Source organism: Talpa europaea (genome assembly GCF_964194135.1).
Source record: "Talpa europaea genome assembly, chromosome: 7".
Taxonomy (NCBI): domain Eukaryota; kingdom Metazoa; phylum Chordata; class Mammalia; order Eulipotyphla; family Talpidae; genus Talpa; species Talpa europaea.
In genome coordinates this window covers 64,546,137-64,562,209 of record NC_140074.1, presented here as the reverse complement: position 1 = coordinate 64,562,209, position 16,073 = coordinate 64,546,137, and the positions used below count along the sequence as shown (strand labels likewise).

Genomic DNA, 16,073 nt, shown 5'->3' with positions numbered 1-16,073 from the left:
GGTCTGGGGGAGTTGGGAGACAGTGCCTGAGGAAGCAGCAGTGCTGAGCAGGAAGCCTCTAGGTCTCCCAAGTCTTTGGGGTGTGGTTTCTCCAGCGCCCTGGTTAGAGAGAGACATGAGGAGACAATGGTGGAGACTCAGTAGAGGGGCTTGGTGAGACAACCTCTGGAGAAACTACATCCTCATGGCTGCCGACTCCTGCTAGGTTTGAGAAGAAAGGAACTGGTTGCAGGTCCAGGCCCCCAGTTTCCCTTTCTTATAGATTGTGGGATTGGGACCCCAGGGGTCAGAGGCTGTAGAAGGTCTTGGTGGGAGACAAAGGCTCAGACCATCTCCTCCCTCCCTCCCTCCTTTACCCATTTAAGGGAATGGATTGGTATAAGGAAAGTACATACCGGGCACCTGGCAAGTGCTTCCTAAGAGTCGGGGAACACTAGGAGCAGTAGTTTGTTTGTTTGTTTGTTTTTAAAGATCTGTTTATTTATACATACAAGAACTGGAGCACAGGCCAGAGGTGTGGGGGGTGAGAGGATTCACCAGAGACAGAGTGGGGAACAGAACAGGCAGAGAGACTGAAATATACTAGGAGCAGTAGTTTTAATAGGAAGAGAGCAGTGGCTTTAATAGGAAGGTTACTGGGCCCCCGTGTGTCAGTACACGCACAGGCAGGGGTGACACAAGGAGACGGTGGAGACTCAGACCACTGTCTCGTGTGTGTGCAGCACAGGAGGCTGCAGTGGGTCAGCGTCAGCCACTCTCTCCCAATTGGCCCCTGGCCTGAGCGTTCTCAAAAGAAGGCTGAGCACAGGTCACCTGGACTCTTTCAGAAGCAGGCTGACACTCTCCTGGCTCCCCCGTCTAACAACCACCTAGAGGAACAGCACAGGCAGGGCTCACCATCCACGCTGCTGAGGACACGGGGCTCAGCTGACTGGGGCTTGTCACTCTAACCAGACCCTTGGAGACTCCACACCCCAAAGACTTGGGAGACCTAGAGCCTTCCTGTTTAGCACTACTGCTTCCTCAGGCTGAGCTGGAGGGCGTGGCCTCCCCTCCCAGGGGCCTGCTAAACCCCTCACTTAGCTCAGAGCCCCCAGGAAGAGGACAGTGAAATGCTGCCAGGCCCCAGGCAGTGTGTACTACCAGGTCACCTCATCTGATCTTCTTAACAAGGGGAAACTGAGGCTCACTCAGATGGCTTTCACTCAACATCTCACACTGGTAAAGGATGAAAAGTTTACGGGATTAAACCCACTGATTCCAGAGTGGGTGCTCCATTTCCCATGCCTGGGTGGGCCTGGAGGGCCCGGGCAGTCTGTGGTGGAGGCATAGGGATTAGGCAGAGTGATGGTGCTGTAGTGGTGATAACCATAGTAATAAGTGATACTCACTGATCGTGCTCTCAAGTAACTTAGCTTTGGGGAAACTGAAGCACAGAGAGGCTCGGTAATTTTCTCAAGATCACTCAACAAGTAGATTCCAAGTTCTGTAGCTGAGGAGGTTAACCCTGGAGTCTCAGTCTGGCCTGGGAGCATCACTGGATCCCAGCTGGGGATGGGGGCTGAGCCAGGGGCCCGGCTGAGGGACTAGGGGGCCATGGGGCTGGAAGCTAGAGCTGGTTGAGTCACTGCCTGGCAGCTCTGTGCTCTGGCAGTGTCTGGCCAGAGTTTGCAGTGATCTCACCCCCTTGATGCCCATGCTTTCCCCCAGCCCCTCGCCCCCATCTGCTGCAGGGGGACCCAGGGGGGCAGAGGAGACCAGAACGTACCTCAGAGTTAGCGAAATGACATAAAACTGCCTTTCCTAAAGTATGTGTTCTGATGGCCACCAGTGGGTCCTGAGGCGTCCCTGGTGGAGTTGGGGGGAGGGGGAGAGGTGGGAGTATGTGTTTGGAGGAGTTGGGGAGCACTTCCTATTCACTCCCTCCCCTTCTGCCCCATTCACAGGGCCCATTAGCATTTTAAAGGCTGTGAGACCCATCTGTGCTGAGAGCAGTTACTCCTTAACCCAGTACTTCCCACGCACTGGCCTGCCTCCCTCACAGACTCCTGATTACCCGCCCCCCCCCCCCCAGAAGCTCATCCAGCCCCAGGGAGCTCTGTGGGACACCCTGGCTTGAAAGGGGGGCTCTTAGCCTCTAGGGGGTTCCCTAGCAGTGCCCAGAGACAGGTCCCCTGAAGGCTTGCAGTTGTCTATCTCCCCCGCTTCCAGCTCTGAGCCTCTGCAGTTAAACTCCTCTTTGATCCCTGCCACATGGGGTCTCTTCCTGGAGCTCCCCAGGTTGGGCTGAAGCTAGGGGAGGGTTGGAGCTGAGCAGGGGAAGCACGCAGGTGACTGGGCCTCCCCAGGATTTGGGTCACCTCGGGAGGAGAGGGTGCTGGTGGGCAAGCCCCCACAGGCAGGACTGAGCAGATGGCAGGGGATTATTAAAATCCAGCTTTGTTCTCCTCCAGGCTGGGCCTGAGAGAGGCGGGGAGAGGTGGGGGGGCAAGGCAAGCTGGGCCATTGTCCCTCACTTTGGAGATTTTTCTGACATAATCAGGACGTGAAGAGCAATTTAAGAAGGAAGAGGATGCCTGCCTGAGAACTAAGGGGCTTCCTCGACCAGGCTTATCCAAAATTGCCCACTGCTCTCACCTGGGAGCAGCAGGGGCAGTAAGATAAGATGCCTGACATCATGAAGGGCAGGGGCACTGAGGCACCAGAGAGAGGTAGCTGTTCCAGGGACCTGTCTCCACAGTGGTCACACAAATGACAATGGTGATGATGATAATGGTAATAAATCTGCTGATGATGGAGATAATGATGGGGAGGAAGGAGACAGTGATGACAGGGATGATGAACCTGAAGGTGATGGCTGCTGTTTATCAAATACACTTTATGCACAAAGAGGTTAGTCAGCTGCTCTGGGACTCAAAGGTGGGCAGTGGTAGTGCCTGGAAATGGACCCAGGCTCTGCGGAACTCACAGGCGAAGCCAGGGATCAGCAATCTTTCTCTGTTGGTTGCCAGAGAGTGAATATTTTCAGCTTTGTAGGTCATACAGTCTCTGTGGTAACCACTCCTCCCTGCTGTTGGAGCTTGAAAGCCCCCACGGACAGTATGTAAACAAATGAGCAGGGCCTTGTAAAATAAAACCTTATTCACAGAAGCAGACCATAGCTTGCCAGCCCCTGCTCCGGATCATGGCCCAGTGCTGAGTTTCGAATGGTCTTCCTTGGTCATCTGCCTGACTCCAGACTTCTCTCTCAGGCCCTGGGCTATTCATCATAGGAAATCCATCCTTGAATGAGGGGGGATCTGCTGCAACTAGCATTAGTTCATTCACTTTCCTGCTCTTTGACTTGAATGGCCATTCAGTGCTGTTTTTGTCAAGATGATAATTACTGGAAATAATTTTATTAGTAAATAATAATATGAACTATTACGTGAGTTATAAAGTTATATTATTTTCATGGTAATTAATATAGAAAGCCATAGAATTTGGGGTCCAAGTAGGTTTATAAACCTCAGCCCAAAAAGTATCAACTGGAGATTTTGAGTGACTTAACCTCTCTGAATCTCAGTTTCCTCTTCTGTAAAATGGGGACAATGGTCCCTGCCTTGTCTCCCTTTGGGCATGGCTAGAGAATACTAGGGAGTGTAAACCCTTCTCCCAATGTTTGGTCCCTACCCAAGAGCTCCACTAAAAGGTAGCATTTATTTTTATAAGGCTTGTTTGTTGAGCGACTCAATGATGGTGTGAATGAAGGTGAGATCTGATTTGGCTCTCAGTTGACTCTGCCCTTGCCTCCCCTCCCCAACAGGTGAACCTGTACTCGGACCCACCTCAGCCAAGCCACAGCATCCACCTGGGCACTGTACCCCAAGGGACCAAGGTCATGTCCTTTACCATCCCGCAGCCCCACTCTGTGGAGCGGTGGTCAGGCCCTGCTGAGACCCCACAGGCCTCAGAGTCCTCAGGTGAGTAGGGAGAGGTGGTGGCTGGAGGACACTTGTGCCTCTGTCTGCTCTGGGGGTGCTTGTTGACCCTGCTGATGGTACTGGCTTTAGGTCAGGAGAGGGAGGGAGGTGAGACCCCTCCCTCTGCCTTTGGACTTGAAAAGATCAAATGCAATGTGGAAAGGGTCCCATCCCATTCCCCCTCCCCCCGCCCCCCCCACCCCCATCGCTTTGAGGCAGAGTGGCCTGGGTGGAGCCCTGGCTCGGTTACTTAGCAACTGGGTGATCTTGGGCGAGTTGTGTGACGGCATTGTCACCGTGGAGCCCATATGGGGCCAGGTCCTGCGCCCAACCTTGTCACTCGTGATCTCAGTGACTCCAAACCTCAACTTGGTGAGCATACTCTGATGTTACCCCATTGACAGTTAAGGGGACCCAGACTTGGAGCCATGAGGATGAGCTGGAGCACATGCTGCTACCAGGGGCAGGGCTGGGATTTTGAACCCCCCTCTTTCTGTTTTGGAGCCGAAACCGTTGCCTAGAGCCCATTGGCCAGGCTTGGCTCCAGCTGTATGATCCGAGGAAAATGTGACCTTGTTCTCCCCTTTAAGTGGGGACGATACTACCCAGCCACTTTCTGGGGACAGCGTGATGATGGAGTGGAATGACCAAGCTGCCACTTGGTGGTGGTGGTGGTGGTTTTATGGTTCAGCTTCAGTCTCAGCCCCGGGGAGACTGTTGTTGGCCCCAACATTCATTGTCTGTATATTCCAGGCTGTCCATCAGCTCATGGAGACCTGATCACCTCACCCATCAACGTGGCCACCCCAATGTGGCTTCCAGAGAACCAAGGCATTGCCAAGGACCAGCCCTTCACTGAGCGTACCCAAGCACTAGCTTCTCAGGCCAGTCAGTTCCTGGCCAAGGTGAGTGGACCCCCACCTTTGCCAGGGGAGATGTTACTTCTCTGGGGAAAGCATTGCCTCAGCCTGCTTAAATGAAAGGCTCTCTGTAGGGCTCACTTGTCTGTCACTCCCGTGTCAGAGTTAACTTGGCAACCTTGAAAACATGAGCCTCTTCCCTGGTGACAGAGGCCACTCAGCTCTAGCCACCTACTTGTTGCCCAGTACTAGTTTCCACCTCTTGTTGGTATTGTGTGCCATCAGATTCTCTAGCTGTGCTTGAGTGTCTTCTGGTTGATTCCTGGGTAAGATCCAGCTCTTTCAAGGTTCTGGATGGTACCAGAACCTTCACTCTGCTTTTCCACTTTAGAATAAGTCACCTCACTTTCTTAGTTCATTTCATGACAGAAATCAAGTCTCCCTTCTCTCTCAAAGGGCCTTTATATTTTCATCAAAGAGTCAAAGTAACTGAATTGTTTGCAAGTCTGTTTATAACTACACATTTGGCTTTATTCCAAAAGAGCTTCAAGGTGGCTTAAAAAACATGCATTACAACCACATCCTGAAAATGGAAGTGAGAAAACTGGAGCAAAGGGGAAGTAGGGAAGGAAAAATAAGTAAAATGAATTTAGGGTGAAGTTAGTAAGCCAGATGTTCTGTTGGACCCCGAGCACTTTACCAATGCACGTTTGGCTTTGAACTTCCTAGTTGCCAATGCAAAAATGTGACATATGCAGTCCCGTATCCATAAAATATTCCCGCAGAGAAACACCAGGATTTTGCTTCTTTCTTTTGGTAACAGCTTTATTGAGTCAAAATTCGTCTACCATATAATTCATCCTTTCACAGTGTAAGCTTAGAAAGAAAAGTCTTGAAGAGTGTGTCAGTGATTTTTACCATATTCAGGGGGATACAACAGTCCCCGTGATCAACTTTAAAGCTTTTTCATCACCTAATAAGAAGCCCCATATCCACTGATTAATCACTCTCCAATCCCCTTTCCTCAGCCCCTACCTTTGTCTCTCTGGGTTTGCTTAGTCTGGACTTTTCATATAATGGATTCATGTATTATTTGTCCTTTTGTGTCTGGTTTCATTCATTTCACATATTTTCCAGACTCATCCATGTGGTAGAATGGACAGGTACTTAGTTCCCTTTTATCACCACCATTCTTGGTCCTGAAACTGGAGAGATTTTCCCTGTTCTGTATATTATAAATTAAGGTCTGGTCAAGGTGGTTAAGAGTACTTGTCATGGCCTGTCTGCCTGTGATGTGTTGTAAGTATAAAACACTTTCCAGATTTCAAAGACTTAGCATGATAAACAAAATATAAAATAGACTCGAGGGTATAGCCTCTTGGGGCCCTTTGTACATTTGTTCTCATTGACCAACGTGATATTAAGCAATACAACTGTACAAGCAATTTGTATTTTTCCTTTTTCATTTCCTCTGTATTTTATACAGATGGTACCATACTAGAAGCACTGTCCTGTACCTTGACTTGACACCAAAAAGTTGGTCTTGGAAGTGCATATACACAAGAACATACACCTGTGCCTTCCTTCTCTTTGTGACCGCATACTATTCCACAGCACAGCATTTAGACTGTTACCTAGAGTCCACTACCCCACCCCCCTACTATACCGCAGTAAATATCCTGCCTCATAGGTCTTATACACACAAGTGAACTGTGCTTTGCTGTTGATAAATTCCTGGAGATTCCACTTTGATTCTTCCCAGTAATTGCCAAAGCCGGTGGTGGAGTTGGTTTCTGGCACCCACCTTCCTGCGCTTGGCAGAAAACCCACATCCTGAGGTGAAACCCAGCTCCTTGTGCCAACATGTGACTGTGGCTGAGTGTGGGAGTCTGCAGTGTTCATCTTGCATTAACGGAGTGTTTTTTCCACGCCCACATCCAGGTGGAGTCTTTTGTAGACCTGATGCAGGCAGGACGGCTCACACCCCGGGACCAACTCAAGGTACTGCCCACTTCAGGAGATGCTCTTGTAACCACCAGACAGCTGCTCTGTCTCCAGTAGTGGAGTCTCTGAAGCCTCCTTTGCTACAATACAGACCAAAAAAATCCCAGGCACAGTGTCTCCTTTTAGAATAAACAGCCCTGCTTAGCTTTCCATGATAATGATGCTTCAAACCAATAGTTCCCACCTGTTAAGTAATGATAATGGGGTGCCAGGCACTGGTCAGCTCTGGGGGTAAATGATTTCATTGTATCACTATTAAAACTCAGGGAGGCAGTTAAGCCATCACCCCCATTTAATTGGGATGGAACTGAAGCCCAGAAAGATGGTTCAGAGGTCACACAACTAGCAGGCGGCAGCACTTACACCACTTGGGCTGCCTGATTCCCAGGCCCAGGGTGGTGATCTCTGTTTCACACTGCTTCCCGCCAGGACCCCTGTCCCTAGGCAACCAGAAAGAGCCCTTCTCTTTCATATTTTCTCTATTATAAAAGTAACTGTCTAAAACTTGAACATCAGGGACAAGAGGGAACCCTAACATTGACTTATTTCCTTTTCGGCATTGTTATTTCTAGGTAACTAAAGTCATGTATAAAATTTAGGTTTCTGCTTCACCAGGGTCCCAGGAAGTAGGTGGAACTCTCAAAGCCGGGAGTGGGGGGCTGCAGGAAGGGGCCGTGAGTAGGGGTGTGGGCAGCCTGGGAAGCCTGACAAAGAGCAGGGGAGCCCAGAGACCATCGCCTGCTGGGGTCTGTTCCCTCCCTGCAGGTCTCTCCTCTGTGACCCTGGGCCCTCTCAGAGGCACCCCACTCGATAGATCCCGGGGAGACCAGTGGGCAGGGAGCCCAGCTGGTGCTCAAGGCACAGAGCCTGGTGGGGAGAAGAGCTAAGGGAGGCCTGGAGGGGCAAAGGCAACAGCCTGGTTTGTAACAAAAAGACTATGGTGTGAGTCTTCCCTATGTTGTTATGCGCCCATCGCTTACAATTTCCAAGTGCAAAGTGTATACGGATTACACTTTCTCACTGAGTGGATGCCAAGGACCTTAAAAATTGACCCCATTCATTTTCTTCCTCTCTGTCCCAAACCCCCCATATCCAAGGAGGTTGGGAACTGTTGGAAGTTTGGCGACTCAACTCTGCCATCAGCGTAGAGTCGGGTGGGGAAAATGCTAACCAGAGATAGTGTCCCCACCGCCTGTGGTTTTAGGCACGTCACGTGTAAGGTGTTATTTTGTTTACTATGGGGTCTAGTTAAGCCGTGAGCTCTGGAGTTAGAGGGCCTGGGTTCAGATCCTGCCTCTATACTTGCTCACTCACTGTGTGACCATCACCAACTTAAAATAAACTTTCTGTGCCTCAGTTTCCTCCTCGTTAAATGAAGGTGATAAATCACCCCCTCTCTTTATGACTATGTTGACGTTAAATGGATAATGCAAAGTGCTTTAGCTCAGAACCTTCATGCTTTATAACTGCTAGTTATTACCGATGATAGAAAACATCATCTGTGCCGATAGTCTGTAAGAATTAGTAATCCCAAATTTTGCAAATCAAGAATGAGGATCCATATCTCTCAAGTACTAGGTCCTTAAGGGGACATAGAGTATTTGATGCTATAACTGCCATGGAACATTGGGGTTCTTATAGGTCTACCCAGGAGGGGCTGGCGCTAGGGTTGTGTGTCTGCTGTGTCTGCTGTGTCAGTCTGATGGCTGAGAGCTCTGCCAGGACAGGCAGGCCCCAGAGGGTCCCGATTCAGGGACCCCGAGGACTCTGTAGACCCAGGGTGAGCCCCATGGCCCCCCTTAAGCTGTTCTGTCCACTGTGTCTGCAGGGACGAAACCCCCCAGGGGCTGGTACTCAGGTCCTCTTGGTCTGCTCTGGTTTCAGGGTTTCCAGTTGCTAAAGGCTGCCCATGCGACCCTGGAGGAAGAATACCTGAAGGCCTGCAAGGACCAGCAACTGGCCCAGCAGCCAGCCGGCTCCAAGGGAACTCCTGGGCAATTTGATCCTGGCAGGTACACACTGGGGAGGGAGGCCTGGAGGACAGATGAGGCAGGCCTGTAGGGGGAGGCCATGCTCTGTCCTCATAATTTGTACACTAGGGGTCAGGGAGAAATCCTGTCCCAATTAACAACATATCCAAGGGCGGGGATACTGGAAGCCTGTTTGTGTCCCTTTGGAATCTCTGCAATGGAAAGTGACCTTGGAGAGAGAGAAGAGCTTGGAGAATAGGGAAACTGAGGCAGAAGGCAAAGGGATTAGCTCAGGTACATAGCCTGTTGGCAGTGTGGGGGTGGAATCTGGGGGGACCAGGGCTCAGGTCTGCTGATTACCAGTGGAATCCACTTTCATCTTGTTTATTTCAAGTTCTTGCATAATCTACATGATGATGTTCATGGACTCCACCTATGGACATTCTCTGGGGCCCCCTCTATGAAACATGGCCTCTCTGACCTACCTCACGTGGCTGCCATCCCAGGCTCTTGGTGCTGATGTTTCCCCATTCCAGGGAGCTGGAGGCAGAGATATTCCAGCTGGGAATTCGTCTAGAAGAACTGCAGGACCACATGGACCAGAACCAGCAGGCCCCCGAGGGAGCCGGGTCAGACCTGCCTCTGGGGAGCCCCCCAGTCACACCCTGCCCCTACCAGCCAAGGTGCCCACCCTCTCCTTCGGCACACGGCCCCACGCCAATCACCCAGACCCTCTGCTCTGAGGTACCTCTCTGCCCAACCATGTTGGTCTTCTCCTTCCTTCCGTCATTTCTCCACTCACTGATTTCTTCACTTTGTAGTCATGATGTGTGTTTCCTATGCCAGGACCCGTGACAGAAGGTGGGAACTCAGTGGGAAATAGCAATGAATAGGCATCTTCTGCCCTCATGGAGTTTTCTGTCTAGTTGAACAAATTATGTGTTATAAAACCTCAGTTACCTGTCTGGAGAATGGGTTAACTGGTTGTGCTGATGAGATTGTGAGGTGAGGTCTGTAGTGTCTGGCACATAGTAGCTGCTCCCTTGATGGCAGCCAGTACAGTCACATGTTGCTGAGTGATAGGAATACATTCCGAGAAGTGTGTTAGATGCTTATGTGAAGGTGAACACCCGAGAGTGTCCTGGCACAGACCTAGCTGGCACCTCCCATGCACTGAGGCTGGAAGGTGCAGTCCACTGGGACCTCAGTCATATGTGGGGTTTAAGCTGCCCATCCTTGACCGACATGTTGCTAAGCAATGTGTGACCGTAAGGCTCATCAAGCCACCCAGCCCTGGCATCCTGCACAGGTGGAGTTCGGGACGGGTGGAGTTTGGGTGGGTGGGGTGGAGGGTGGAGTTAAGGAGTCTAACCTATTTCTTACTCCAGCCCCCAGCATGAGCCTAGCATGAAACAGGTGCTTAAAAAATGGTGTTTAGTTATCTGCTGAGTGTCTCCCTGCCTTTCTGGCCCCCAGTCCGACGCCACCTGCACGGACCCCCGCCTATCACACATGAACCCGGAGATGAGCTCTGCCAGCAGTGAGGTGGGAGACAGGACACTGGGCCTCCCGGCCCCCCTCAGATGCAAGGAGCTGCAGATGGAGCAAGGCTTCCATGGCCTGCTGGAGCGGTGGGTGTCCCCAGCAGTGGGGCCAGAGTGCTGGCTGTCCCTGGGCCGAGGTCACAGCCTCTGTGTGCTCCTCTGCAGGTACCTCAGTGTGAAGTCCCTCCCAGAAGCCATGAGGCTGGAGGAGGAGGAGCAGGTCTGCACGGAGGACAGAGCAGCTCCCACTCCAGCGAAAGCCGAGGCCAGTGCCCTCCCTGTGGTGCAGGCTGAGAGAGGTCACGGGCCCCTTCTTGAGTATGTCGCTGAGTCCCTCCCCTTGTCCCATACCACCTCCCAAATCACAGGGGTGCTAATTGTCCTGGGGGTAGATAGCCCACTGCAGCTTAGAAACGGCTTTCCAGCCACTTAGCTCGGCTTCTCCAGGTGAGGAAGGTACACCTGTGACAGCACTGGAAATGGCTTCGGGGGATGTGGAACCCGGCTTTCAGCAGGACAGATGCAGCATTATTCTCCTTTTCCATCTCAGACCTTCTAAGAAGGTCAAGGAGAAAGTCTCAGTGCTCTTATGTTTTTAACGCCATTTCCATAAATTTTGCTCTACTCAGAAGACTTAACGTCACTATTATAAAATTGAGGACCAGTATTACAAATCACAGGTAGAAATGAACTTAGAAAATAAACAGGAAAACTAGACCATGAACTCACTGAGGGAAGACACCCTCAGCGGCCCCTTTAACCAGTAACAATCCATGTCAAATATGTTTTCCTCTTTTATTTTCCAAGTTAGCCTTTACTTGTAATAGTGTCGGTCTTTCTTAGTAGAGGGAAGTTTATGGAAATAACTGAAGTAGGAGAGATGTTATTGCAAATTCTCAAAGCTTGGTTGTTTCTACACTATTTCCACCATGGTGATTGGGTGTAATTTTGTTGGCATCCCCATCCTATCGTTGAGAAAAGTGAGATTCAGAGAGGGGAGGGGCTTTGCCCAGGATCACACAGCTAGAGGGTGGCAGGATCAGAGTGGGCCCCCAGGGAGCCTGACTCCCAAGCTTATGCTGTGCCCTGCTCGGCTCCCAAGTCTGGACTGCTTGGCCTGTGCCAGGGCTCAGGGTTGACATGTCTCTCCTTCCCTGCCAGGGAGACCATGGAGCAGATGGCATCTGTGAATCCACTGGGTTTCCACGCACCTGGCATCAGAGACCGGCACCCATCAGGCCTGGGCAAGGCAGAGGCCACTCCCCCAGGCCCTGGCAGGCCACCCCACCCTCAGGGCACCAAGTCCTCAGGGTCGCACAAGAGCAGTCTCACCAGCCTAGAGGGAAGTGGCATCTCTGAGCACCCTCCACAGAAGTCTCTGCACCACACTGGCAGGCCCCAGCTGGAAGTAAGTGTCTGCAGGAGGCCTGGGCTTGGGGCCTCAGGGCCACTCCCTGCATCTTCCAGAGCTTTCTGCCTCTGGGCCTTTGCTCATGCCATTCCCTTCCAAACACCTGCTCCCATCCCTGCCAGTCACAGTCCTGCCCAGCATTCAGGACTTGTGCCCAGTATCACCTCTTGGCTGTAACTCTTCCCCTAGTCCCCCACTCCTACCAGGAGCTCTGGTTCCTCCTGAGCAACAATTGCCTATGTTTCTAGAGCTGCGTAGCATAGCTGGGGTCTTTTTGACCATGCCAGGCCCTGTGTGCTGTTACAGCAGTAGTTTTTAAATGGATGCAGAGGTGACCAGTCACTGTGGAAATGTGACCTGCTGGGCAGCCTTTTGTAGAATAATGTGTGTGTCTGCATGTGTGTGTACACACACACACATACTCACACACAACCCTCTATAGTCCTAGTGGGCCATTGTAAGGAATCTGCAGCGGGCTGTGAGCTGGAGAGCAGGCACCTGTGTGGCTGTGTTGGGGTTCCTTGTGCCTGACACTAGACCCTGGCTGTAGGAGGTGCATGCATGATGGGTTTTATTTTCCCAATTCATTGGGCCTGGCATTTCTGTAGTCAGATAGGACCGTGACATTCCAGGCCCAAGCCAGAAGACATGTGGACTTGAGAATCCTGATCCTGTAACGGGAATGCTTTCTCCTGCTCTGTCTATTCCTGGCTCAAGAAAACTGTCTCTCTTCCAAGGACCCTGGCTCCCACTCCTCACAGGATGTTCTGGGGTGTCCCCTTGGGCCACGGAGGCCCTGCCTGGGCCTGAGGACCCAAGGACCCTCACATCCTGGCCTGGCTGTTAGGAGCTGGCCAGACTCTATCTGTGAGGCTCTGGAATGTGGGGCCCAGGCCAGGATGCCATGGGCTTCCCAGAATGCCCTGTACACATTCCTCAGACTTAAAGGGACTCTGCCTCTTTCAGGAGACCTGGATGGCATCCCCGGAGACAGACAGTGGCTTTGTGGGATCAGAAACCAGCAGAGTGTCACCCCTCACCCAGACTCCAGAGCACCGGCTCTCCCACATCAGGTACCCTGGGGACCCCACCATAGTCCCCCAGTGTCCCACTCCTGGGATAGCTTGCTGATCCAACTGCTGTGAACCCCAGAGTGGGGGTGATGGTATGGCCACTCTCAGAGACCTCACTTCATCCCCTCAACCATGGTTCCTCACCCCCATGTTATTGATGGAGGGGAAAGGAGGCTCAGAGAGGGCAAGCGACTTGCCCAGTGTCACCCAGCCAATTAACAGCAGATTGGGAAATAAATACTTGGACAAATGAACAGGTGGATAGTGAATGAATAAGAACTATGGCAGGGTGGAGTGAGATGAGCAGAAGACAAGGATAAAGGGCAATTGGGCAGCTACCTGAGGTAGGGGCTGGGCTGAAACCCAAGGGGAAGGGAGACGGGGCAGGGAACACAGAAAAGGGAGGCAGAGAAACCATGTAAAGTGGTGACCTCCAAAGCCCCCTGGGAAGCCCATGTGCCAACCCAGGGCCACTTGGGAAGAATGGGTAGAAATTCTATTTCTCTTCATAAGCCTTAAAAACAAAATTGAACTTTATTATTTTGTGGATATGGGTGGGCAGGTGCACTGCTCTGCAGTTTAAGAAATGCAGGTGTAGTGGGGTGCATCCTCAAAAATATCATGCACACAGGGTGATGTCGAAAAGGTCAAGAACTCATTGGCTTCTGTGTGGAGGGGCTCAGAGGCCATATCCCCTCTCTCTGTGATCTGAATGAGTCTCTCCTTGGTACCGCAGCACCCCAGGGATATTAGCCCAGCCCTTCACGGATTCTGTGCCCCGGGAAAGAGCCTCCCACCCCCAGACCAGGGGTCCTCGGGTCCCCAGAAGAGCCGCTGAGCCCAGCACACCCAGAAGCCGAGCCCAGAGGCACCTCTCCGGCCGGGGCAGTCCTCTCCCGCAGAAGACACCCAGCTTCCCCCCAGAGCCGACGCTAGCTACAGAGATGGGTGAGTGGATACTTCTGGGTTGGCCAGAACCTTAGGTGGCCAATTGTGTTCGTTTAAAAAAAAAAACCCAACAGAAAAACTTGCATTACCCTTTAAATATAAAATACTAGAAGGTTCGTTATAGGAAAGTTGGAAGTTACAAAGTCAACAAAAGAGAACAAAGAAAAAATACACTGGAAATGATTATACTGGCCTTTTTTTTCTTTTTTAAAGATTTATTTATTTATTTACACAAGCTCTGGGTACAGTCAGAAGCATGGGAGGGTGAGAGAATTCATCAGAGCCAGAGTGGGGAGCAGAGCAGGCAGAAGAACCGAAGTACACTGCTGAGGGGAGCAGCGGGCGGCAGGAGAGGTCTGCATGCCATGCAGGACCCTCCTCCAGTGGCCGGGGAGCAGCCAGGGATCGAACTGGTGCCGCAGAGGCTGCGGGCAGCTTCGCAACCCAGTGCTCAACCGCTGTGCCACCGGGGAGGCCCTATACTGGCCTTTTGGTGTAATACCTGTGAGCCATTTTGTGTGCCAGTCATGTACATGTACATATTCTTAGAACAGAGATGGGATAACCTTTTTGTCCCCACTTAAAATTGTATCACAAACACCTCTGGTCTATAAACTCTGATTCCATTTTTCACCTTTAAAAAAATGTGAACTTTTTAGGGAAGTAAAGCAAACCAATGTACAGGAACATTAAGTCGGTGAATTTTTGCAAAGTGAACACAGGCCCAGAAACCCTACATGAATAGCATCCAGACCCCCCTGTGGGGACCAGTGAACCTTCACTGCTTGACTTCTAGCACCTGAGGTTAGCTTTGCCTCTTTTTCTAGTTTGTCATCCTCATATTTTTGATTAAAGTTTTTATCTTGAGATCACTGTAGATCACATGTAGTTGTGAGAAGTCACAGGCAGAGATTCCAGATCCCCCTCACCCAGTTCTGATAACATCTGGCAGATGTTATCGACATCGATACAGTCAAGACAGACCATTCTACTGCAGGTTCCTTCCTGTTGCCTTTTGGACATGTACCCATGTATCCCCCCACTACCTATACTCTTCCTCAGCACCTGGAGACACGGCACTGTTTTTACCTCTAACTTTGTCATTTCAAGAATGTTGTATCCGTGGAGTCATAGGATATATAAGTTTGGGGAGTGGCATTTTCACTCAGCATACTTTTCGGGCGGTTCATTTGGATTGTTCTAGGTATCTATAGGATGTTCCTTGATTTATTGCTTCAGCAGTACCAAGGCCTCACTGGTTTTCGTGCCCAAACCAGATTTTTAACCTCTGGTGTCTCCTCCCATTGAAAGAGCTGGGGATGCCCTCCCCGAAATAGACAAAGGCAAAAGTGTGACTGCAATTTCAGAGGCAGGGGAGGATCAGAGTTGGTCCCAGCACAGATCAGTAAGATGCAGGATCAAGTCGGGAATGGGGGGAGAGTGAAAAAACAATGAACTCTCAGGATGGTGTGTTGGGTCTGATGCCAGGACGGGGAGCAGTTCTGCAGGCCCTCCTTAACACCCTAAGCTTCCAGTAAAATCCATGTCTTCTGGTTTTGAGGTCAATGGGTCCTTGACCTCATCAGGAATTTCGTGACCTCAGCCAGCCACTGTCCATAGTTCATGCTTTGAGGGTGTTTCTTTTTGTAAACTCACTTGGCTCTCTTTCTGCCTCCCGAACTGTCCCAAGGTTCAGAGTTTGAGAGACAAAAGCGGATTTCTGAACAGCACCCCGCCAGCAGGACCGTCAGCCCTCCCCCCGCCTCGATCCCAGACATCCCAGCCCATGCAGCCCTGCCCCATGGACCAGCAGAGACCACTCCTGGCTTCCTCTTCACCAGATCAGGGCGAGAGTAAGTCGCATACTTGGACACCAGGGAGTCGAGCTCATCCCAGGCAGGAGAGCAGTGCCCGAGCGAGGCAGGGCCTGCTGGCACTCAGATCCGGTGGTGGCACCAGACCAACCCACACATCTTGCCTTCCAGCTCAGGGTGCCTCTGTGGGGCCTCATTGATCTGGGCTCTGAGGACACTTTTCTAGTTACTGAGAAATGAGCTAGAGGTTCACCTTTGGCGCTGAGACCTCTCCCTGCTCCCTGCATGTCCCTTCCAAGGCAGGGCAGGCAAATGTTTTCACAGGGACATGTTTTCTGCAGTTCATGCATTATATGAACTGTGTTTTTCAATTTTTTTCTTTTTAATCCAAGTGTAGTTCTAAGGAAGTTGTTTCTTGCTTGGTTGAACACAAATGGCAAAATAGGCTGCTTGGTCCTCATCTTCTGAGTGGCTTGTGGCCAGTAAT

General features: G+C 51.2%; 1 protein-coding gene across 1 annotated transcript in view; it reads left to right on the top strand.

The window, feature by feature from the left end:
- AKNA (AT-hook transcription factor) overlaps nucleotides 1–16,073 on the top strand; it is a gene marked incomplete at both ends in the record, with an annotated part of 33,195 nt that overhangs the window by 7,926 nt on the left and 9,196 nt on the right. Inside the window, 11 exons of the mRNA XM_084237823.1 lie at nucleotides 3,806–3,962; nucleotides 4,716–4,867; nucleotides 6,764–6,823; nucleotides 8,711–8,838; nucleotides 9,333–9,540; nucleotides 10,273–10,427; nucleotides 10,506–10,658; nucleotides 11,502–11,748; nucleotides 12,718–12,824; nucleotides 13,561–13,772; nucleotides 15,463–15,625. Coding sequence (XP_084093949.1) covers nucleotides 3,806–3,962; nucleotides 4,716–4,867; nucleotides 6,764–6,823; nucleotides 8,711–8,838; nucleotides 9,333–9,540; nucleotides 10,273–10,427; nucleotides 10,506–10,658; nucleotides 11,502–11,748; nucleotides 12,718–12,824; nucleotides 13,561–13,772; nucleotides 15,463–15,625 — 1,742 coding nt within the window. The remainder of the gene's footprint in view (nucleotides 1–3,805; nucleotides 3,963–4,715; nucleotides 4,868–6,763; nucleotides 6,824–8,710; nucleotides 8,839–9,332; nucleotides 9,541–10,272; nucleotides 10,428–10,505; nucleotides 10,659–11,501; nucleotides 11,749–12,717; nucleotides 12,825–13,560; nucleotides 13,773–15,462; nucleotides 15,626–16,073) is intronic.